Source organism: Sprattus sprattus (assembly GCF_963457725.1).
Source record: "Sprattus sprattus genome assembly, chromosome: 1".
NCBI classification, from domain to species: Eukaryota; Metazoa; Chordata; class Actinopteri; order Clupeiformes; family Clupeidae; genus Sprattus; species Sprattus sprattus.
This window is the reverse complement of record NC_137920.1, coordinates 65,351,583-65,377,449: the sequence shown is the minus strand read 5'-3', so window position 1 is coordinate 65,377,449 and position 25,867 is coordinate 65,351,583. Positions and strand designations below refer to the sequence as shown.

Below are 25,867 nucleotides of genomic sequence, written 5' to 3'. Positions count from 1 at the left end.
ACCTCTAGCCCATACGTATACTTTTTTTAAACTGCAACTTGGACTACATAACATCTGCATGCATAAAATGACACTCAACATAAACTCTATGAAATAACCCCATGGAAGAATGAGACGAGAGGTATACTAAAATTACTTTATTACATTTGATTCTTTGTCCAGTAGCCCTCTGCCAACAAAATGGAGTAATTACAAACAAAACATTACATTTGTCCCCTAAAGTTTTTTCTGAATCTTTTCTTTTTTACATTTATTCTCTGTTGCTTGTTAAGAATATTTGTACATTTTTGTAATCTCACAAACATTCAGCTTTTCACAATCTATACATTTAATACAGGTTATATGTGAATTGTTATGGTAATGTTGAATCATTGAGACAAAAAAAAAAATCCACCATAAGTTTCAGGAATACTGGCGAAGCACTATATGCAGAGGTGACCGCCTCTTTTGAAACTGTGTTTAACCAATTCTCATGCTTTAGAAAACGGTCCTCAAAACAGGGTTGGAGAGGACAAATGCCCCACAGTACCACATCCCTCCACTAGATGGCAACATACACATATACGGCCTTGTGCTCTTGTCTCATCCCTAGCACCAGTCCTGTAGGACTCGCTTAATGCTGGTCTAAAACGAGTTTGGCTTGTTTGTGTCGTGTCGCAACATGTCAGTGGGTGCCGTGCATATTTATTAGGACGCAAGACACACATGTTGTACTGAAGACATTCAAAAGCCCTGGAGTATGAGGGATTTCCTCTTTGAACTGCTGGAGGTAGACCGGACAATGGGCGCAAGTAAAAGAACGGGGATTGGGTACTGTGGTCTGGTCATGGAAATAAAATGGAAGTCACTGTTGAGCTCCCAATGTGATTGTTATCTTACAAGAGTGAAAATGTCTGTTAAATAATCTTCAAAAAGAAACAGGGATTTTTTTTTTTTATGGGAGACTAAAGCACCCGTCGGCACCAAAATCACTGTGCAAAATGTTCTCCTAGGGTATCGCCTCTCTGAATGTCATTTAAAACATTAATATACTTTAACATACACAATTATGTGATGTTTAAAAGAGAGAAACCCCTGTCCCTCGCCTGGCCCAAATGTGTGTGTGTGTGTGTGTGTGTGTGTGTGTGTGGGGGGGGGGTCTATATGATGAAGGGGTCCTTAAGAAATGCTCATTCCCCTGTGATGTTTGAAATACACCACTTAAAAGAGAGAGAGAGAGAGAGAAACAGAGGCAGAAAGACAGAGACAGACGATAGCAGATATGACAGGATGAATACATGGTGTGTTCCACTTCCACCAATTTGGCTTTTTGTTTGTTTTAGTTTTTTTTTTTTTACTTATGTCTTGAACCTCCTTTGTATGTTGTTAATTCTCTTTGAATATTCATGTTAGAAACCAAGTTGATTCTTATTTGTCTTTACATACAAGCAATTCAATTTAGTGTTTTTTTCTCTCCTTAGATTTGTTTTAGATATCCATTTTTAAAAATTCTAAATATACAGTATAAACAAACTTTTCCTATACATCCCATACTTTATACCGTCTCATGAAGACTATATATCCAAGCCATGTCACCCTTGGTATTAGTAACAATTTCCAAGCTTTTTCATTTAGACATTGATTTATTTTTGTACAAACTCTCTGAATCTCTGTCATGGGTAAAACACTCCTGAAAGGGGCAGGGGGTGGGTGGTGGGGCGGAGGGTCTTAGTTGGGCAGTCTGACTCCTGGCTGAGGGGGGCAGGAGGGCAGTCGAGAGGGATGCCTGGAACCATGGGAGTTTTGCGAGGGCAACAGCAGCGGCACCTGAGCCGCCTGTGACAAGACATTCATAGTCGCAAAGCCAACCAATCCACCCCCCCCCCCCCCACATCTAATCAACATCACCATTCACAGCCTCCTGACACCAACACTGGGGAGGGGAGACAGCGGTACTGGGAGAGAGGGGTGGGGGGTGGGGGAAGGAAGGGTACAAAGATGACACAGGGTGGAGTTATTAAGGAAAGCAGCATGATCTAGATGTTGTAGTAGAAGTAGTAGTAGTAGTAGTAGTGGTGGTGGCACAATTGGTTTGAGTGTTAAATGCATGCTTGAGGCCCATGGGACTGTATACAGATGGGGTAAAGCATGTGGCAAATATGGCCAGATTTGTACAAGTATACGGTCATCACTTTTGGCAAATGTGTGTGGGGTATCAGACTGAATTGATTGTTCATTGTTAAATGCTCTTGTGTTACTTTTTTTTGTGCAGTGTGCATTTTGCATAGACACAGTGACAGCATTTGGCTTTGGCATTTTGAGGTCTGAGCGATAAGAGGCCGAAGGTTCTGGTTTGGTTAACTCCACCCCACGCCTGTCTCCTGCGTTAAATCTCGGACCATACCCTGCACTAGAACATTCCACATACACAACCACTCACCAAACATACTCTCAGTATCCTCAGCAGCCTTTCCTGGGACAACCATTCCATACCAATCATCTCACAGTAGTATACTGGTCTATAGACACTTGGAGGCAACTACTTCTCTCAGTCACTAGTTGTCCGTCAGTACCAGTGCTAAGGGTCATTCAAGCCCTTTGTAATCATCTGTCAACCAAAGACAATTTCTCTTTTCCTGAGTCTAGACTGCATATACACACTCACATTCCAAGTAAGCCATAAAAGACTTCACAACTCATTTCATCATAACCCACCATCTGGCCAAGCACCTTCCTTTTTTTTTTTTCTAACCTTGAGCCCACATTTCTGATTCGGAGTTTCCCAAATCAGACACCGGTCAACTCATTTTAAAGCTCCAAAATGGACAAGACGACCTTTTGACGTTCTATCAAAATTCCCTGCTTCCGTCCCCGCTTTGGCACAGCTGCCCAAGAGACAGACGGCAAACTGGAAGGGTCTTTTTTTTTTTTAAGACTTCATGGACACTTTTGAGATGAGAGTTAAACCCTCAAGACCCAGCAGACTCACCATGGCTAGGAAGAAACAGAGGGCTGCAGCAATACAATCAGATCAAATTAAAACCTATTAAAATCATATTACAATATAAAATTAGTGTGATCCATTGTGCGGATTTCACCTGTGAAGTGACGTAAAGTGAACTTATTTGACACAAGCTACCCTTCAGTGTTTTACCCCCATTCTAGCTGGTAGTTGGCACTAATTATTTGTTACCGTTTGTTATAACAAATCCTACAATCTGTTGTAAATCCATTGCAAACAAGTGAATGGCAAACGGAGACCAATCAGTGAACCAAAAAGGTTTGTTTAGCCGAAACGGTAACACTCTAAAGTGGATGGCTTTAAGCAATACGAACAGAGCCTAAAATCGTTTCAGATGATCGCCATTTTGTAAACAGTCAAATAAAACTAATGGCTACACGTGCAATCAGTTAGCAAACATTCACCCTGTCTGAACTATCCCCTGAAAGTCCCTCAGCACAGCACCATAGCATAGCTTGTACTGAGCTCTTTAAATGCTTCAGTGCTCCCTTGACATTCCCTAATATGTACATTTTCACACTGACTAGGATCCACATCACAACAACCTGATTGGGGGGTGCGGGGGAGGATTAACGACCACAACTCGGCACCTTAAACCTTCAGAACTGCCCCGGATGTAGTAGGACTTGCTTCCATACGAAAGAACTGAAGCAAGAAGAAACATCTTTAAAACTGATGAGAAGGGAGCGGCCAGAACGGACACATGAATGGGAGAGACAGAGAGAAAGAGAAAGAAAGGGTGGGAAAGAATGATAAAAATGTCAAGGAGGAGGGGGAGGGGGGGTTTGGTGTTAGTCCATCCTTGTGCCAATTCTCCATCCCCAGGACCACCCCCACCACTCCTCCTTTCTAGTTACCACACCAAGTCCCCCATCAGGTGGGACACCAGGCGGGCCTTAAGTAACAGGTGGGGGGGGGGGTTGGTGTAAGGGAGGCCTTACGTGAAGGACAAATGCGACCCATTGGAGATCTGTGAGGCGATGCTGGCGCTCCTGCTCATACCCTGCTCGCTCCGACTCCCGGAGGAGGTCCTCCGCACCTCCAGAGGGCTGTTCCGCACCCCTCCACTGCCCCCGCCGCTCGACCTCTGGCTCCCCCCTGACCCGTGGAGGCCCCAGGGTGGCGGCCCCCCCGCAGGCAGCCCGTGGGCCCAGGCCTGCTGCTGCTGGAGGCCTCCGCCACTCCCCTGGTGATGGGGATGGTGATGGTGCTGGCTGCCTCCGTGGTGGCCGCTGCTCCCGCTTCCGCCGCCCCCGCCGCCTCCCCAGTGCAGCCCCTGGGAGCTGGCGCCGCTGTGCTGGGCGTTCCAGACCCCGGGGGCCCCTGGGAAGCTGTGGCTGTGGACGTCGGAGGCGAGGTTGGACAGGACCATGTTGCTGAAGCCCAAGCGCATGCTCTCCGAGTCGAAGGCCTCGATCTCGCGCGCCTGGCGCTCCAGCAGTGAGCGGATGCGCTCCGACCGCTCGTTCTGCAAGGCCAGCATCTCCTCCTCAATCTGTGGGGACAAACGCAAAAACTCACATCACATCTGAGTGACTCCCCAGGAGCTGTCCAACCACTGACAGACCCTGCCCACAAAACCTGTACATTTGTGTTCTTTTGACCAGAATATACCGTCCGTTGCAATGACATCGCTTCTACTTCGCTGCAGTTTTCCTTTATCTCAACAGGTGGCATAATTTGACAAATCTGCTCTATCAAGTTCAAATTAAGTTTATTTTCTATTCTCCTTTAGAATTGATACATTTTGACATCAATGAATGATGGAATCCAACCTGTCTGCAAAAACACATCTACAGCTAGAGCGAATCTCTTGGATGTCTAGCAGGGCGCCCTGGTGGGCCGGAGTGGCGTCGGAGACACAAACACACCTTCTGTTCGAGCAGGGCCCTCCGGAGCGACACTCTCTGCTCCAGCTCCTTCCTCTCGCGGTCGTGCTGGGCGTCCGTCTGCATCTTGATCTTGCTCTGGTAGGCGTTGAGCAGCTCCAGCTCCTGCTGCAGCTGCATCTTCAGCACCTGGCACTCAGCCTCCTGAGCCTCATCCAGACGCAGCTGCAGGGAGCAACACACACACACACACACAAAGAGTGAGGGAAAGACAAAATGTGAACACGTGGGGGGTACTAATGAGAGCCACAAGAATGACTGGGCACACTCAAGGGCCATTCATTAGGGGATAGGGACAGAGGCTGTATTGATGTTCCTTTCTAACTACCCTTAACCCGGATAAAGAAGGTATACATTCAATCATTCAGAGTTTGGGTAGAACCAGAGCAAAAGAGAGCCTGCACAAACTCCCTCCATCTAGTCTCTGGGTTAGGGTTTCTCCTTTACTTTATTTAACATGCTCTCTCTTCTCTCTTTCCTTTCCTTTCCCCCTTCTTTCGTTCGTTTCCCCGGAGCCGGACTCACTGCTTGCGTGGAGAGCATGTCGTTGATGGAGTGGTCGTACTGCTCGGCCAGGACGGCCAGTTTTCGCGTCTGCTCCTCCTTCAGGCGCTTCAGCACGGCCTTGTGGTCCGGCTTGGGCGTCGTCTCCAGCAGGTGGTTCCGCAGGGCCTTGTACTGACGGGTCTGGATCTTGCACGTGTCCTGGAACTGCTTTTTGATTTGAAGCTCCTTGGACTAACGGATGGAAAAACAGACAACAGAAAAATAGAGAGGGGGGAGGGAGAAAGAGAAAGAGAGAGAGAGAGAGAGAGAGAGAGAGAGAGAGAGAACAGGGGGGGGGGGGGACACAGACAGGAAGACAAGACCAACAGACAGAGTAGCACAGAAAAATGTCTTAAAATGGGTCTGCCATGGATAGTGCTTGTAAGGCTTTCAGCTAATACCTGTAGATGCAATGCCCAATTTCTCCTCAAGAAGATTGTTTCTTTCCACACACACTCACACACACACACACACACTGAACATGCACATATAACAATCACCCCCCCCCCCCCCCCCCCCCCCCCCACCTCTACTGATATATAACATTTTGATAGGGTTGCCATGCAAATGAATGATCTGAATTAATTCATACACTCCTAAGCTCTGCTCCTGTCCTCTTTGCTATTTGGACCAGTTGACAATCTTGCCCTGAAACTCTACATGGCAGCAGTGAGCTATTAACACGTGATAAGAGACATCTTTACAGCCTTTAACATGTGATAAAGGCTGTAAACATGTCTATTAACATGTGATAAAGGCTGTAAACATGTCTATTAACATGTGATCAAGGCTGTAAACATGTCTATTAACATGTGATAAAGGCTGTAAACATGTCTATTAACATGTGATCAAGGCTGTAAACATGTCTATTAACATGTGATAAAGGCTGTAAACATGTCTATTAACATGTGATAAAGGCTGTAAACATGTCTATTTACATGTGATAAAGGCTGTAAACATGTCTAACATGTGATAAAGGCTGTAAACATGTCTATTAACATGTGATAAAGGCTGTAAACATGTCTATTAACATGTGATAAATGCTGTAAACATGTTTGTTGCTCTCTGCTTCCATCGCTCCTGCCCCCCTCAAGGGTTTGCGTCTGCATGGTTCCTCTCCCCACCTTGAGGCTCTTGGGCTGCTGGCGGACCTCCATGACGTGCTTGCGGCGCAGCTCGCGCTCCCGCCGCTTGTTGTACTCCAGCTGGTTGGTGAGCTCCGTCTGGTGCTGCAGTCGGATGAGCTCGGCGCGCATCTTCTGGATGATGCCCAGCTGCCGCACCTCCATCTCCTGCATGGACTCGTGGTGGCGCAACAGCATGGCGTGCTCCAGGTCCTTCTGCGTCTGACGTTTGTTCAGCTCCTGGGGGTGGGGGGGGGGGGGGCATACCGTGATGGACCAGAGACCAGGTGGAAAGCATGGGAGGTAGAAAGAAAGAGATGGAAGAAGATAGGAAAGAGTGAGGTGTTGGAGGAGATCAAACAGATGGGAAGAATGAAAACCTGCTGAATTGAAGTTGACAAAATTCTAAAAGACAATTTGCAAGTTAAATGCTTAGCAGTGCCAGGACCGGGAACTAATCAAATCAAAACAAAATCCTAATATCCCCAGGTGAAATCCCCAAGGAACAAACCTAAATATCTACATTTTCTGCACTGCACTGCACTGCATAAATACAAATGTAAATGCTGGTGATGCGCTCTACCGCCAGGCCACCGTACCTCTCGGGCCAGGTCCTGCTCCACGTTGTGGCGGGCGATGAGGATGCGCCTCTTGAAGCGGCGGCATTCCAGGTCCAGGTACTGGCGCTGGCGGCGCAGCAGGTTGGCCTCCTCCTCCGCCTGGAAGTGCTGGATGTTCTCCTTCTGCTTGGACAGCCACTCCTGCTTCTCCTTCTTGGGCGTTGACTGGTTCTCATTAAGCTCCTGTAGGGTGGCAAAAAAAACATCTGAGGGTGAGAGAGTGTGTGTGTGTGAGTGTGTGTGTGTGTGTTGGTTTGAAGTGACTAATTCAGAGAGAGCGTACTACAAGGAGCAACACCTAAGTGAAAGGTACTACGTCTACTACAGTATGTCAGATTTGGCTGCCATGACTCGCACCACTGAAGTCAGTAGCGGATAAGACATACTGTATAAAATATGACAAGAAGGTGATCTTGTGAACATAAGTGGGAAAACAATACCCTATCTACCAAATGATCAAAATAAAGAGGCATGTCTGAAAGATAACCAAAAACAGGATTTTAACTGTTTTTTATGTGCAAACAATGTCTGTACAATTGTTATAACAATGATGCATATAACTCAGGTTGTATTCCTGTTTTTTTATGTACGAAGAACAGATTAGGTTAACTCAGTGTGGCCTACTTAACAGGCTTGTGTTGTCATCCCTAGCTTAACCTACATCCCCATCCTACATAACAGTTCTTAATTAGCTAGCCGTCAAATCTCTCTCTCTCTTAGCATGGTTAAAGAAAGAGAGAGTGTGTGTGTTATGCAAGCATAAGCTGTGATGCAGTGCTAAAAAGTCGACCCTGTTCATTGTATACTTCACAAGTAAGTGTGTGTGTGTGTGTGTGTGTGTATGGATGCCGAGACAAATAATTAAGTGTCTTGTATAGAGGCCTGCCTGTGTGCACCTCTTTCAGCTGCTCCTTGCGTAGCTTGTATTCTCGTTTCTGGGACTCGAGGAAGCTGCTCAGCTCTTTTTTCTGCTGAACCTGAATGTGCTGCTGGAACTTCTTCTCATCGTTGGAAAAGGTCTTTGCCTGCAACAGAAAATAATAATAAAAATAATAATAATTCAGTACACTTTCCACAGGGAAGATCTCGGCCACATGAAAGTGGGGATGTTCTGCGAGGGGTTAAAGCGTGTGGATGTGGAAGCGGAGATGTTGCGATTCACACACATGGAGCAGCTTTTCTTTCGTGCTCTCTCTCTACATGCATACCGATGACATGGGTCGGCTCATGAAAGGCTCACTGTTAGGAGGGGGGGGGGTGGGGGCAAAGACAGAGCTCCGATGGTTTGACAGAGAGCCACCTTGACTACTTCCTTTGAATATCTGCGCTCCAGTGCCCATGCTTGACCCCATTTCAGAGCGTTGTGTGCTGATGTTACAAGTCTCTCTTGCAGAGGGTTGCGAAAGCGAGCTACCTCAGACAGTGCCAAGAATGTGTGTTATTAGGCCTGCCAAAATTGCATCTCGTTTGTTTTCTTTTGTCTTGATTTCAGGGGCCAAAGATGATACACCTTCAGCTTAAAATATTTCTCAGGAGCAAACTCCCGATTCCAGTTCTGAGTTCCTTGCTCTGTGACATGCTCATTACTTACATACAATCCCCTTAAGATTAACACAAACACTCTTACAGTCTTTAACCGATAAGTAGCAACTACTCCATGTGCTGGTAGTTCATAAGTTCTCATCAGTGGAAATAGCCAGTTTACAGGCAGGCTTAAAAAAAAGAGTGGAAAAATCAAATGAATTCCATTCCTGTTCACTTCCAGGGCAGTGCTAACCAATCCTACCGCTGAACCGTTCAATGATGCATTGTGGTTGAGTAAAATACATTATAGATATCCTTGAGTAATAACTAGAACTTTGTAGTCCTCATGTCCCTTATATAAATGGGTGCCCTGTTTGTCTGTTTTTTTTCTATACTTTTAAGAATGGAGTCTCTGACATTAAACTCTGGTAATCCTAATTCATCTGCCTTCTTACATCTTTCTCCATGGATGCCTGGTGCTTTTTGACGAGCTTCTCTATCTCGGAAGCAAAGCTGTTCCTCTGCGTCTCCAGCTCCTTGTCCAGGCGCAGGCGATGCTCGTCCATCTCCGCCTTCAGCTTGTTCTCCAGGGCCATCAGGTGCTTCTGGTGCTGCCGCCGCATGCGCTTATAGCCCGACATCTGCTCCCGCAGCTCAGAGTCCTGCTCGTGCTCCTGCATCTGCCTCGTCACCTGAGAGAGAGAGAGAGGGAGGAAGAGAGAGAGAGGAAGAAAGAAAGAAAGAAAGAAAGAAAGAAAGAAAGAAAGAAAGAAAGAAAGAAAAGAGAGAGAGAGAAAAAGAGAGAAAGAGAGAGAGAAAAAGAGAGAGAGAGAGAGAGATGAAGAAATTAGGGGTCAAGAGAGGCAGAAAGAAAGAGACACACAGGCCGACAGGAGAAAATAAGAAAGCCAGGGAGAGCCACCCCCAGCCAGCATGTGTAGATGGGACTGGACGTGAGACTCACCAGTGAGGCGGTACGTATGGTGGCAAAGTGCTCGCGGTTTCTGTGCTTGTGCCGCACGTGCTGTATAGGTGCAGCCTGAGCCTCTGGCGGCCGGCTGCGGGGTTCTGGCTCCTCGCGGTAGCCTGCTTCTTCTCCCTGGAATTGGTAGACCAGGAATCAATTAACAGACACAGACACAGACACAGACACAGACAGACACAGACACGATTACAATACTAGATCCAGACATTTTGGAAATGCACTTGAATAAAGAAAGAAAAATCCCTTGGTAGGCTGATAATGTGACATTACAGCCAGACATTGAACCTGTGATGTCAATGATCCTCTGCTAGTACATCAGCGTCTGGAGCCTGACCCTTTATGTTAATGACACTCACTGGTTTGAGGTGGATGACGGAGCTGTTGGACATGACCGTGTGGTCTCCCTCCATCATGTCCAACTCGCTCTTGTCATCTGCGGCATCGGGCAGGCTGTTGACGGAGCTGCTCTGGGAGCTGGCACTGATTGACATGCTGGGGATGGACTGGTTACTGCCCACGCTGTTTACTGTGCCAGTTCGACCCACGCAATGCTCAGACTCCTGGGGGGGGGGCAGAGAAGTGAATGATTTACTGCATGGCAGAGTGTTCAGATTTGCCTGAAGGCCTACATTGAGGGCATCTGACTTATAAATGGCTGTCCAAACTCAAATCATTATACTTAGTGATCAGTCCACAAATGGCTGATGTGCTTTTAACAGATTTGTTTCTGCCTATGTCAAGTAATGATTCAGAAGGGATGATTATATATTGTCTGCGGAGAGGGAACATGGAAAGTGTGTATGGGATCGTGGGACAGTGTCTGCAGAACGAGAGGTGGGGATAGTATCTACAGCCAAGGTGGACAGGGCCTGACCTCCTCTCCGTCCTGAACCTCCACGGCAGGGCCATTGTGCGCCTCCTGGAACAGGAGCTTTTTCATTTTGCGGTACTGCAGATTGTCCAGCTCCCGAACCGCCTCCTTGGTGCGCAGGATGAGGTCCATCAGGACTGTGTCTGGCCTCTCCCTCGAGACAAAGGCGTGCTGGGGAGAAGGATGAGAAGGGGGGGGGGGGGGGGGGGGGGGTAGAGAAAGAGAGAGGGGAAGAGAACTGAGTGAGGGCAGAATCCAGAATGAAGGGATATGAAGCAAAGGCACGTGGCATATCACAGCGCATGTTAATCATTATATTTTGGGGGGGGAACTAAACGTAGGCCCAGTTTGACTAGTGCGACTACAAAAATCTGTCTAGGGTGCTGCTTAATAGGTGCCTATGTGTTACAAGAATCACGAGATTAGAGGATCAAGGCAAAGGCTTACAGAGGCCTCCAAAAGATCAGGAAGTTACAGAGCATGGACACTGCTGGGATGCTTTCTAGGACCATTCGTTTTTAGCAATGCTAAAGAGCCGCATCAGATGCTACAGCAGTGCAATAAGAGCAGAGTGATCAGTTATGCTTTCCTTAAACCGGACAATCATATTAAGACCATGACTTTATGGAGGAAATGGGTGATGTTTGGAGATAGATTTTGGCACTAACATTGATAATGGTGCGTGTGTGTATCTGTCCTTACTTTCAGTAGGTCCTCAGAGGTCGGCCTGTCCTGGGGGAGTTTCTGAAGGCATGAATCAACAAAGTTTCTAAAGTAATCGGTCCTGTGGTAAGAGAGAGACAGACGCAGAAAGACACACATAGTTTAGTCTTAAAACAAGTGCTTAATTAATGAGATATGGAGCTTCATGCAGCATCAACTCAGCACACTCACCATTCACTAGACTGTAGTGATGGGCTTTCATTCTGCGCTATATGGTATAAGGCACTCATTGCATTCATGTTGAACAGAGGGGGCTTCCTCTCCGCTAGGAAGAAAGAACGAGGAGAGATTAAAAACACGCCTTTTACAAATGCAATTTCGACCTTCACCTACATTTCTGTACAACTTTCAAAATGAATTACCATCAGTGCATCTAAACTAATTAATTTGCATGCATGATATAACAGGTTGGGATTTTGTTGTGTTGCACATCAGTATATAAACTGTTCAACCTATCTATCCCTAATGGCACTAATATTTCCACTGCTCCTTAACCTTCAGCCAAGCCTCCTTTGGCAGAAGTATGGTGCATCTAGTTTGACTGCTGCTGCCAAACAAACAACTGATACCGGCTACACCCTGGAAAACAAATCTACACGTACCACAGGAATGAAGGGTGGGTTTCAACCTCCACATACACACACACACACACACACACACACACACACACACACACGCACACACGCACACACGCACACACGCACACACGCACACACGCACACACGCACACACGCACACGCGCGTCTTGTCTATCCTTGCTCCACCCTCTCGTGGATGCGATAAAACAAATAATGGTCGTTTTCCACTGCACCCCTCAATTGCTGTAAATTTCATTCAGATAACATTTCACTTCACATATGAAGAACAGATAATATCACAGTACCAACATGTATACCATTTTGGCATAGTAAAACCCAGGCCTGCCTAACAGTGGAAAACCCTAGAATACAGCAAAGTTGAAAATTGCCGGTTCAGTCAGCAGAAGTCCTCCCTGGCATTCCATGTGAACTATATGGTTCTGCTAATCAGCAGAATTCCTGAGCCAGGGGGGTAGAAGTAATGAGCGGGACATCAGCTGGCTCAGGACAGGGCTGATCAGGACAGGACCCCTACTCTCCCAACATCAACGTTACCTACTGCTGGACTATGAAAACATTCCCATCACAACTGATACAGGAATCAGAAGGTATTAGGAAGGTAACCAAGTTTTCCGTCCCTCTCATCCCGTCTCGTAGTCGGAGGTGCAGGCAGACCAGGGGTGAATAAGTCACTTGATAACCGCTATGTTAAAAGTACCACAGACTGGTTTAAAACCAGGGAAACATCATTTCAGATTGCAGCTTTTCACTAGAGTATGCCATCTTTCTGAGAGAAATGGTTTAAAAAGCACCATTTTGAGTGCAGCGTAGACCTCAATATGAGGGTCACGATAACACTGGCCTTTTACACAGTGATGAACAGATTGACAGAACACAGAAATTCATATTGCAAGGATGCGTAAAATACAACACACTGTGCAGCCTTCAAATGCATCTGATCCCCTCTTAAGCCCCTGACAGTAAGCAGCAAAGGGCTTGTCCTTACCTAATTCTACACAGGTGATCCCGAGGGACCAGACATCCACCTTGCCGTCATACTGCCCCTCATCCATAGCCAGAATCACCTCTGGGGCCATCCTGACATAGGGAGACAGGAAGTCCAACATCAGGTAAATCAGTTATGCTAATGATGACATCTAAATACTTCAGAATTCCATCCCATTTTTAGCACCTGTTAAAAACAAAGAAGCAACTACATCGTGGACCGCTACTCTGCAATTTAAGGGAGGATTGAATTTAAGATCAGATGGATTATTTGCAACCCATATTCCAATTCAGCTGCAGGTAGATAGATAGTAGGCCTGCTTACCAATATGGCGTGCCCACAAAGGAGTTTGCAGGACAGGCTATGGAGGCTGAGCCAAAGTCTGCCAGTTTGACCTGTCCGGGCTCTGTCAGTAGGATGTTCCCAGCCTTAATGTCTCTGAAAGAGGAAAGGAAGGACAGCACAATGCATATCAAGCTCAATCATGATGATGACAAAGCCTTGCAGAATACTGTGGTGGGGAAAAGGCGTGGTGAGAATGAAAATGTCGATAGGGAATGATTCATTGTCCATTACTGTCAGAAGATGTCTGATATCTGTTCTGCATCATGAGAAGGCCTTTAAAAATAAATAAGCTTTTTGCCGTATGCTGAAACTTTTAAGTTCCTCACAGGAAAAGCAATATAAAGACAACAATTCAAACAACAATTCATAAGTCACTTAAGAGCTGTAGGAATAATGTATACTGTGCTGCTTTCAACATCTTTACTTCAGCCTCTGTTTGTATGAGTCATATTGCTCTTTACGCACAAGGTTACCAGTGAAACATCATGCTCCAACTGAGAAATCCCAAAGCAGGTATTAGTCATAGTAAGAGTTCATCGCTAGAAGTGCACTTTGCCACGTATTCATCTGATCAGAGCGCACGTTGACTATCTGATTATCCACAACGCATATGCCACCTCTATAAATACAGCCAGCTGTATTGATGAAGGAACAGCATTATCTTGTGTAGGATGCATCCATGCGAGTCATCTTCAAAATACAGTGCAGCTGCTCACGCACTAACCTGTGAATCAAGTTGTGGGAATGAAGGTAGGCCAGGCCCTCCAGAGCACCGTGCGTTATTGCTGCAATCTCCATTTCCTGAAGGGGCTTTTTGTGGACTGGAAATGGAAAGGAGGATGTCAACATCACACACCCACAAAAGGGAAAAAACAGGAACGGGCAAGATTGGACTTGCCTGTATAAATTGACCAATGTCTAAAGCGTTTGACAGCACATGAGAACATCAGAATGGTGCCTGTCACAGCTGCACACTGATGTACGCGGTGTACGGAGGGGAAAACAGAGGAGTAACAGAGTAAAGCTGTTTGCTTACCCTCAAGGAGGTCTGAGGCCGACCCTAAGCAGTACTCCATGACCAGCTGCGGAGAAAGGTTTTTTCGCTTAGGGATCAGACCATCAACAAAATATACTTTGTGCGAAAGGTTGTGTACAGAAACATACACATAGGCCACATCAAGTCTTCAAAACACTTTTATATCACCCAACAATAAAACTCTATTTTTGGACTGAATGTAATTGTTTATATTTGAATTGCAACAGTGTGAGGTAGAACATTTTTATTTATGCTTTGTATGCATGTAGACAAAACCATTACAAGTCTGAGGTGTGTGCACACAAGCTAGCGAGCAAGACAGAGAGAGGCTCTTACCCATGCTGTGTGTTCCCGCAGATAGCAGCCTTTGTACTCTATGCTGTTGGGGTGCTGTATCCTTTGAAGGAACTTGACCTCTTTGATGATATCCTGCCATTTCTGCAGGGCGAACCAGGAAACAAAATTTACTTTGTGTGACTAGATGGAAAAAAGTTCTCATATACTCAGTGCAACCTGTAGTAAGGTTAGCTGAGGTAATGCTGGTTGCCTAAGGTTTGATAACATGGGTGGCAGCTGTAGAAGTTCTTTGGGCCGTGTAATTGTTTTGCTATTAGACTTATGCTCTGCGTGTCTCTCCCCCCTCCCCCTGTCCCGTAGGTATGGCAAGCCGTTGTAACATGATCAGATTGAAGAGAGACACAGAAATCTACATGCCATTGGCACTTGGCGGGTGCTCATTTTGTTCCCTGCTTTGAACACCACACAATCTTAACCTTTGATACAAGCTGATCCATTAAGCGGTGAAAATTCCTGAGCTAGCGCCAAGTGTGCCAATAACATTCAGAACACATTCAAAGCCAGGTTAACCACATCTGTTCCCAAATAGTAAAGCCATCAAATATGAGGGAAAAAAACCTCCACCAACCAGAATATCACATGGTGCATGTCAGAGACCAATGACAGTAATGACCCTAAGGAACGAATAGGTCTTCAATTATTCATCAGTGTGAAGTAGAATAAAATGAACAAGAGGGTAAAAAATAGTGGCAAGTGCCTACCACCCTGCTAAAACATTTATGCCATCCTCCTCATATGTCTTATGCCAATGATGTGGACCTTCCTGAGTTTTTTTTTTTAAATCCCCTTGAAACTTTCTCTAAGTTTCACCTCATGTAAAGTGGTACCACTATGAATCCCTTTTGGGGCAAAAAAACAAGTATCCATTGCCTCATAATATTCTTCCAACAACTCCAACGGCCCACTGAGTTAATCTGTGTTTAACTATTAACGGTCACCCAAGTTAACCCCGAGTTAACTGACAATCACACCCTTGCAGATGCTGGACCAAAGGTGGCCTCAAACTAGAAAACAGTCGGCTGAATGGCGCGACAGCTTCCTGGCTTTTAAAGACCTGTTAGCACAGAGAGATTATGACTAATCTGATAAGCGCTAATCGGAATTTACAAGGAAAAGCACTATGACCAGCACAGCGACCTTGCTGCTTCATGGCTACGCAGGGACATCTCCGGACCTTCAGCAGGCCATTCCCTAGAATGATCGCTTCCATTCTAAAAATAGGTCAAATTCAAGTTTAGCAGCATGAACATCTACAAGGTTCCCAGGACACTCACTGTTCTAAGAGACGGGGTGTTCCATGTAAGAATACCTATAGGCTTTGTGTGTGGTTTCATGATCTCCCTGCTAGATTCCTGTTTTATCAACAGATCTTTTTCTTCCTTTAATTCCTGTAGTGCTGCATGCCCCGTCTCCCAGACAACCAGGAAGAGGCTGTTGGGTATTTGCCCGTCCTCATTTGCAGAAACGAGAAACGTCTACAGGAGTGGGTGACGTCGTGCATGAGGCTCCGTGATAATAAGAGTATGACTACAATGTGACAGTTCAGACATCTGACATACCGCTTGTCTCTAAGACTTTCAGGAATTCTGATGCTATCGTGAAAAAGGAATTTTTAAGTGCAATTCTTACGTTTTTTTTTTGTCAGTTGTTACTGGCCTATCAGTCATGGTGGGAGCAGACGCACACTTAGGATGATTCATCCGTCTGGCTAGATTCACTGTGCTCACCTGCAGCCCTCATAACGACTCAGAGACGGGCAGATAGGCTGATGCATGTGGCTCTTCTTTAGAAAACACAGCTGATGTGTGCCAAGAAATGCCACAGGTCTCTCTTAATGGTCATAGTGTGTGCCCACACTGTCAGCCTAATTCAAAAGGCCTCATGCCAACATGTATCATCTGGGGGGTGTGTGTGTGTGTGTGTGTGTGTGTGTGTGTGTGTGTGATTCGGGTCCCTCACCTCATTAGACTGCTTCCCGCTGTAGGACATCTTCTTGATGGCCACCACCTCTGATGTCCGCACATCCCGTGCCTGAGGGAGCCCGAGATGCAGACACAGGTGAGGCCCGCCATAAAAATAGCTTTCAAATCAGACTGTGATGCTAAGAACTGCAAGTTAAACTTGGCTGTTTCAGTGAAATTCATTATTTATTAGCAACTCCCTCCTGCAACATTAAAACTGAGGGTTATCTGCCAGCTGTTATTGGCCTTTTCACAGTAAAAATGCCAGCCTTAAATGCAGCCCTAAACCCTACGTATCGTCCTGAGATACAGCAATATATAACATTCATTGCAACAAACTTCAGTCATCCAATCAACCAATAAAGGAAATGAATCAACCATCAATTAAGAGTCTAACGTACAAAGTAGACTGCGCCAAAGCTGCCATGGCCAATCTCACGGAGGTCGGCGAACAGCTTCTCCGGGTCCTCCTTGAAGAAGAGCTCTGCGATGTCGGGGTCCTTCAGGCTCCCTGCCCGGTTGGTGGGGGGCATGCTGGGAGCCCGACGCAGCCGCGCTCGCCGGGGACTATCTGAGCGTGCGAGTGCGACTTCGCTGCGTCAGTCCCCGCCGATGACTCATCTGCGAGAGGGAGGAAGTGTTCGCATGGGCTCCTGGAACGACACAAACACAATAGTATCAATAATGCCATATTGTATAATCACCGGACCAAACTGAAAAAGTAACCTTCACTGAATGACAAGCTCACACTGCATCTTCACGAGAACATATGCTAATTTCACTGCATCTACTTGCAAAAACAGTCTTGCCGTCTCTGGAGAGCTCATCAATAAGCCTAACTCTTTTCACACTCGACTTTTAAAATGCAAAACAGCACACTTTTCAGGTCTCAACAGTGAGATTGACAACATTGTGTTTCCTACACTTGTTCATTTTTTAAGACATGTTTTCATCTTTTTTTTCCCCCCTTCTTTTTAGTAAATAAGCTCCCCAACACACACACACGCACACGCATACACACACTGAAAGATGGTATAGGCCTACTAGAAAAAGGGTCGGTTAACACAGGCTGTCCGCCCGATACGGCTTAATTATGCTGCTGCTCCTCCACGCTCCACTAACACCAATATCACTGATGCAGCAGTCAGCAGCCTCAAAGCCCCTCAGTGTCCAGTGACCAGGGGACACCTACAGCTACTTACACAGCAAACTCATGACTCACAAAGCAAGTACATCCGGCCTCTTGGGCCACTCTGCTACACAAATGTTTACAGTGTGACAACGCCAATGGCAAAGGTACACGGTTCACTTGATATAAAAAAAATCATGTGAGGATGAGGATCAAAATCAATAACAGTATCAGCTAGGGTATCATATTGGCCACAACTAGAAGGGCCAAGATCTGCATAAGCCCCTATACTTTAAGACTGTGTGGGAACATAAGACATTTCGGCAGTTAGAATGTGGAAAAGAAGCACATGGCAATGAGATCCAATGATGACAAGGAATGATCCTGCTCATTATTGTGTTATGAAGCCATGCAAATGCCATTAACTGTTCTTCACAGTTTTTCCACACAAGCAGAACTACCTCAGCATCAAGAGACTCTGACTGGGGAAGTAACGACTCCTCCCTAAAGCTTCTCCCAACAGTCAGACAGCCCCTATAGACAGTCTACTATATGCAGGAACCCTGAGATAAAGTAGAATTTTCTCTGTATAGGCTGAACTTTAAAAGGGAGCCCTTCTATGGGCTATCCTAGTCTGTTCCCAATCTTTGGTTGACCCTGCAGAAAAATGGGAGTAATGATACTGTCAGTTTGGCTACTGTGTACCCTGAAACAGGTTAGAATAAAGCTCCTTTGACTAGTTGCAGCCTAACAGGTTAGCAGTAGCTGCTGTTGTTAGCAGGACAACCCTGGTTGCACGCAAACAAACACTTAAGAATGTGGTTGGACAAGCTAGGGCAACAGTAAAGAGAGGAGTCACCGGAGATAAAGCAGTGGTACACAGCGTCAGAACAGGAACACGGATGTAGAGCGGTCAACCTCAAAAAGGTTTTGGCATGAAAAGTGATAACAATTCCAACACGGACAAACAGAGCAAGATACATTTCAATATGGTAATGTATTAACATCCATGTTCAGAAAGAAAGGAGAAATCACACTGACATTAAAATATGCGGGTATTCACTCATAGTACCGGGGCATGCATGGATGAGCTCTTTTTAGCCATTCGTTTTAGATAGTAGCCTAAATGTTGTCACTATTTGGTAACCATTTTGAACAAAACAAAATGATAGCTGTTGCATGTCACCAAGCATGTCATCTTAAATGCCTCAAGCAAAGATGCCAGCAATCAGAGCTTTTCAAAAGATCTTAAGTGAATAAACTAGTTCAACGCAATACTCTATGACACTGACAGATCATGAAGGCACTAATGTTATCATCTCAAATAATCTTGGCCACACTAAGCATTTAGCCCTGTGCTGACACGTATTTTGATATGTGTGTGTGTCCCGGGATGCTAGATTTCTAGAGCAGTTAAAATATTATACTGAGTATTAACAGTTTACAGCATAATTTTTAGACAGAGGTTGAAGTTGGATATTGTATACTGGTATCACTTTGGGATATATATATATATATATTTTTAATAACTGTGGTCTCCTGTATGTCTTGAGGCAAGTCTAATATTTTGTCCACAAAGAAAAACACACAAAAAAAGCACTGACTGAATGTGCCAAAACTTTGTGCGTGTGTGTGTGTGTGTGTGTGTGTGTGTGTCTATGTGTGCGAGAAAGAGAAACAGAGAAGCTATGTTTAAAGCTACCACTACAAATTCTCTGTGCCTGTAGCTGATTATCGAAGTTTTAGATTTCAGCTCAGTTCTGGACTTCGAAAATTAATTGTTCATTGTAAGATTTGGATCTAAAAATAGGGCCCAGGTAAAAAAAAAAAACAACAGTGTTTCCCTTTAACGTACTTTGATAGTGCTTGCCACTCCCTTGACCCATATCAATTCTCTTCAGATTACATATGTGTGTGCAAACAAACAAATGACCGGTTTTGAGAATTCCAGGTAAAGTTCTGCACAGTTCATTGCGAGAACAGTGAGAATTTAATTAGTTGGACTGATGAAATACAGATACCTAGGCCATGTGTCCACAGAAGAACAAATGACACAGAGATTTAGTAACAGAGGACTCCAGAAGTCACAATATCAGCGTCAAAGTGGTGGGAATTCTAGCCCTGTACTTCTGAACTTTGCCCTCTTCTCTGATTGAACAGGATTATGTGTATTTGGTCCAGTGATGGGAATTCCCTCATAGGTCACGCAAGAAAAAGGGATGTGCTACATTTTAATCTCACATAAGCAGGGTAGGCTTTAATTTTGGATTTGTGGGGTCTTAACCTCTGCAAAGCATTCACACCACAGCTAAATCACTCTCGCCACCCATCGTGACTCTTGCCATTTCCTGGAACTAGGCCAGCACATCACTGCTGAGGTCAGTGCGTCACGTCTATGATGCCAGTCCAGACCAAGACCAGAGGCTGAGCTCAGGATCATAACACAGCTATGCCCGCAGCCAGAGGCACTCCTCCTGCAGGTATAGGCCTTATATAGCCTATTAAAAGATTCTCAAAGGTCTGCCAGGTTGATGCGAAGTTAAAATCAACTTGCATTTGTTACATTACAGGATCGCTGGACCTATATCACTGGCATTAAATCCAAAATCAGGAGAAAATTAACAAACGTGCATTATGGACTAAATGTAGAATAGGTTGGCCTATGCCTACTCTTTATGTAGTTAAAGGTGGGGTAGGTATTTTGCACTCTGCTGACAAACAGCCCACAGAAACATCTCAGACATCTGTGGCATTTCAGTCTGATTACACACATACATACATGAACAAGTCTTTTACAAAGAATCTCTTTGTTCAACTGCAGGCATTCATACCTATCTTAATAATGTTTCATTGGGGGGTGGATTGACGGTCAGAAATAATAGTATCCTTCACCTTTCACTAACCTTTACCTTTAGTTAGAATCGATCGTGTGGATAATAAGTGCAATAGATGATATAAAAGCCAGTGTTTGGATTGACAATGTGGGGCCTTGCTGTCTTTCTTCTTAATGAACATGAGGGCTAATTGCTGCCAAATAAAAACATATGCTGTGCTAACATGATACAAACCTACTGCCAGGTTTCCTAATCAGGACTACAGATAGCAAGATATGCCTTCACAACAGCACAAGGGGTCATTGCTGTGCATCCTACTAGGGAGTGGTCTGCATTGTAGGGATGGGCACGAGTACTCGACTTACGAGTAATCGAGTACTCGCAGGTGACAGCAATGATTGATAATGGCGACACAATAAATGTTCTGATCTGACAAAAGGCATTCCATGAGTGAGGACATCCTGGACCATCCTCACTTTGACTCCTCAACACTAGCAATCAGTCCACGTTTTACAAACTTCAACAATTGAATTGCAGGACATTAGTATTGCATTCATTCAAAGTCGAGAGAGCAGAATTATAGGCAACTAGTTTATAATGTCACATTTGACAGTTATCGAGCAAGGAAATGGAGCAAATAAATAAGTGTACAAATAAATAAGTGTACAAATGAATGTGCACAAATAGCCTTGCTCACTCAACTTGGCTGCAGAGTATTGGAATCGTATTTGTTCTATTGTTGCTGTATTCATTGCTTGAAAACTCAGGTTGGAAGTATTTTTTGGAGCAGAAAATGAATAACCTTGAAATAGACAGCACTTTGTAGTACTATGTTGTCATATAACAATGAACTCCTAGTACAGTGGGCCATCACTTATTTTTATGAAAATACATTTTTCCGGCGCAAACGTCATCAGGTGACAACACAGAGCCACAATAACATTCCAAGTTAACAGCCTTCTGTAATGAAACAGTTGAGAAAAATCACACAGAAGTTACAGCTTAATGAGCTAAACGGGTAGTCTGACATGCTTGATGAATAATTACACACTGTATATAGCCCCGTTACAAAGGCTAATGATGAATAGCATTTGCAAACTAAGCGTTAAGTCAGAAGTTACAGCTTAATAAAACAATAAGCGGCTACGACATGCACAATTAACTGCACTGACACATTAAGTGTCTGGTCTGTAAGCGCAACCTAAGCATCCTCCGCTCTTGACTTTGCATTCAAGAGGAATGTGCTTGGTGCAATACCACATGGGACTATAGTGATGAAACAATATCAAGCTTACCATATTCAATATCAATATTATCAAACAAATACTCTCAGGGATGTTAACCACCCAGCTTCTGCAAATGCAGTTATTGGTTTGCTTCCACATCATGTTCTACCAGACTAAATGCTTCTAAATGGTATACTGGGAATGCTACTAAACTCCCAGAATGAGACAATGTGAGAACAGTCAACTATGCTTTAAGGTTGTCGTAATTTCCTCTCTGCTAACACTATTATCCGAATGCACTCTGTTAATTGAACAACTTGGGACATTTTTCTGTAAGATGTTTGCGGGGAAAACACTTAACCAGTCTGTCATCTACCAGAAGTGGTTCTCTCACCAAAAATGAATTAACTTGTTTCATACTCATGATCAATCTGCTCTTGTCCATCACAATCCTACTGAGAGCTCATCAGCTTTGAGCATGACAAACAAAAAAACATCTTTGCTAATAATATTGAGATGCAAATAATAATAATTAAACAAGCACCAATCAAATCAATAGGCCCTATTAAGGCTGACAAGGAGCTCTGATAGGTTTCCGAATTACCACTCATAGTTATGCTACACACTGAGGTCTTTTGTCGACAACATGTTCAAATCTTTACTGTAACAGGGTGTATTTGACAACTATGCAGACGCCTAATGAGCTAAACGGGTAGTCTGACATGCTTGATGAATAAATACACACTATAGCCCCGTTACAAAGGCTAATGATGAATCGCATTTGCAAATTAAGCGTTAAGTCAAAGGGTAATGTACGCAGTACCTTACCTTGAGGTTCAATGTGTACTTGAACTAATAAGGTTACGCAGTTTAGTTTGCGGTCATAATATTATGCAGCTGTAGGATAAGATGAATAGAGGTTCGGTCAAAAAGGTTTTAAAACATACATATGACACAGTAAGACTTGATTGAACAAGTACATAGGTCGCCGTGTGGACACTGAGACGCTGAGAGGCTTGCTGACTAGTGAGTGTTACGCAATGTCAACATAGAATGAGGAATGCGGCGCACGTCAGAACGCTAACGTTTCTAGCTAGCCATGAATGCTGTTCACGAACAAATAATAACGTTACACAAACTATTAATCGATGACTTACTTATGCCAGCTTCTTTGTGTAAATGGCTTATGATTGGTCTAATCAGTTGGTGTGAACGCCCTGTTTTGGACAGTCGTAGACTCTATTACATGCCTTTTTGTTCACAAACAGCACGAGTTACCACCGCCAGCGAGGGTGCGCTGGGGAGAAAAATAGGGAGGGTCATGACTAAATGACACGGCTAAGCGAGTCAGAGGAACACATTATCAAGTAAATAGTTGAAGAAAACAATCTGCTTCCTGACATAATTGTGTGCAATTCCAATCGTTGTGCATTTTCGCTGACAGTGGCGATCAAGGTAGCCGTCGTTGTTTCCAGGTGACAGCAGCTACTGATGCTCGCCAATATGCTGTTTTTGGTAAACGCAACTGAATTCCAAAAAAGTTTCTTAAATACATGGAGTGAAATCCTTTCGTGTCCTTCTATGGAAGTTGACAAGTCTTATTGCATGACATTTATCACTACAGAAAAACACGGTGAGCTACGCCACTGCACCAAAACAAGCTAATAAGCTAATGGGTAGGTTAGCCAACTGGATCACACAACGTTAGAGGGCTAGAAACAAAGTGACAAGTAACAGTAAGTTAAATCAGTTACAGCTCGTTGGCCTTCACAAAGATGATACAAATCAAACTGTTACAAAGCCATGTCATAACACCAAGACAAACTAACTGACAAACTTAAATGTGTTCAAATGACGCTGACTGCCAGTCAGTTTGCCCATCACAAGTTTCTCGCTAGCTAGGTTGGATTTGGAGAAAGCTATGGCGTCTAACTCGCTTTCACCTTACGTCACATCAGAGACAGATAACTTTAACGCTTGTTGGGCATCAGTTGGGTGGTTCTCAACCTTTGGCTACTCCAAAGTCTCCACGCTACAATTTTTACGTAGTTTGTTTCTGTAAGTGACACATTGACAAGCTAGCTAAATTCAGATTAAAGCCCCTAGCTCCTTGCTAGAAAGGAGCCAAGTAAGCTATATAACTATCGCTAGCAATCAAACAAGCATCGATTACAGAAATTGAAAACAAGTTAGCTATCCCCACATGATGCAATGTCGAATACAGAATATACACATGGTTAAGCGATATCTGTATGTGTCGGTGTAAATAATGCAAACAGTTGCGTAAGAATGTCAAACTAACTTACCAGTCCAAAAGGCCAGGTCTGGGACAAGATTCAATGCGCACAAAGTAGCTAGCAAATAGTTAGCCAAGGCTAGTGAGCTAACTAGCTAGCTAAGGTTAAGTCATCCAAAAGAGAACGGGGCGCAGTCAGTTTGTCTGAATAGAGTATCGTTGGAGCAGAGATTTGATTCGTATGGCCTTGTTTATAACGTAGGCTGCCCTTCTTGTCTCGTTGCCTGCTGCTACTGTCAAGACTTCCTAATACAAAAACGTTTTTGTTGACAGTAAAGATGGCAAAGAATTTCAAGCCGAGTTAGGTCCTATCGTTGCCCTGAGGACTAACATAGCTGACTTGCTAGCTAGAATCCCACTCAAAAAGATGGCGACGAATAGGAATCACCTCCTCCCCTCCGTGACAAACACGAATGAAATTATGTAGCCAGCCTTGACTATGGCAAGCAACACCCCGAGAAGTTTCTAAAACTAATTCGTGACAACGCCCTTGGTCCTACGAACAGACTCAAAACTGGTCAGCCGCAAAAGTTTTTCGTGATACGTGACTGATCCCTTCAGCACTATCAACTTCTGGCCATAAAGATAGTACAAACGTGTATTCGACTAGTACTAACGCAAACCTTGCCGGGAGGTGAAACCAAGTTTTACAGTTGAGAAGTTACCATAAAAGACCATTATAACATGCCAGCAGTGATTGACAGATTGTACCTGTTCAAGAATAGACGTGCATCAGTGTTCAAAGACATGGAGATCAACATGTACATTAGTGCTTTTAGTTTCCAGTATGAAGGACTAAAACACTTTTGAATAGTTTAAAACTCAGCTAATCAAAACTGCTATGTCTTTCATTATGTTTTTATTTAGGGCTACAGTCTTCATTCCGTGAAAAAAAAATAGGATAGGCCTACACACTCTTAACAATAGTGTCCAAGTTATTTATTAATAACATTAATACCCTTCACTCATTCATGTAGTAGCCTACGTGCACTGTGAAATGAAAATAAGTGAGTCACTCTCTGTTGGCCCGGCAGTTAACAGTGGCAGAGTTTTTTTATGGTTGTGAATGAGCTGTGCTTTAGCCACTGTGCTGAGCTGCTTAGCTGATTAAGACAGAACATTAGTCTTGGCTGCAAATCACATCACCTTCACTTGGCCACTCTGCTATTGTTGACCAACATATAAAAGCAATTATGAATAAAATGTTGCTTATTTATTCTAACTCTTGAAAGCAACATTCTTTTCAGTCTGTATCGCATCAGAATCGACTAGTGTTATTATCATAAACACCCAAGCAACCACTCACATGCCTTTAAAATTATTCCTGTGTTTCTTTTCCAAAAAAAGATAATATAGACTATCAGTTTGGTGTATTCGTATTCTCTGCTTACCTAAGATTTCTGCTCTAGGGTGCCAGGATATGGTTGTGTTACATCAACCACAACTTACTTAGCGCATCTCTATTTTCAGCATTTGCCTTACATTAACACCTGTGTCTTCACTGAGGTCATCATGCTAGGAAGCTTTGGAAATTATCAGACAGAGTTGCAGGAAAGAAACAGAGGTATTTTTCAGTGTGTGCACATCAACTAACATGCCTCACATTGTCATCACTGGACTACAAATGGAATAACGGTGACTGAAAGTGAATTCATTGAATATAGACAGGATAGCGTCACAGGATTGAAAACATTGTTCTTTCGTCACGAGACTCAAGCGTTTGCTGGCAATTTCTGGCTGACTCCTTTTGCCATGCAGTTTCTTCTTCTATTAACAACAATACAACTTCTGCAAAGATTTTGGGAAGTGTTCAATA

The 25,867-nt window shown here is 44.3% G+C and overlaps 1 protein-coding gene across 1 annotated transcript; it reads right to left on the bottom strand.

Annotated features, from left to right (window-relative positions):
• Positions 1–1,136: 1,136 nt before the first annotated feature.
• Positions 1,137–24,465, bottom strand: LOC308372298 (serine/threonine-protein kinase TAO1-like). Its single transcript, XM_080847455.1, has 20 exons — positions 24,062–24,465; positions 16,968–17,219; positions 16,565–16,636; positions 14,585–14,686; positions 14,249–14,294; positions 13,937–14,033; positions 13,192–13,305; positions 12,868–12,959; positions 11,455–11,548; positions 11,263–11,344; positions 10,564–10,731; positions 10,046–10,249; positions 9,669–9,803; positions 9,160–9,396; positions 8,077–8,205; positions 7,160–7,363; positions 6,561–6,800; positions 5,416–5,628; positions 4,873–5,055; positions 1,137–4,496 (listed from the first exon to the last, which is right to left on the bottom strand). The coding sequence occupies exons 2-20, from the start codon at positions 17,097–17,099 to the stop codon at positions 3,939–3,941; spliced, it is 3,102 nt and encodes a 1,033-aa protein (XP_080703581.1). The 5' UTR covers positions 17,100–17,219; positions 24,062–24,465; the 3' UTR covers positions 1,137–3,938.
• Positions 24,466–25,867: the final 1,402 nt, after the last annotated feature.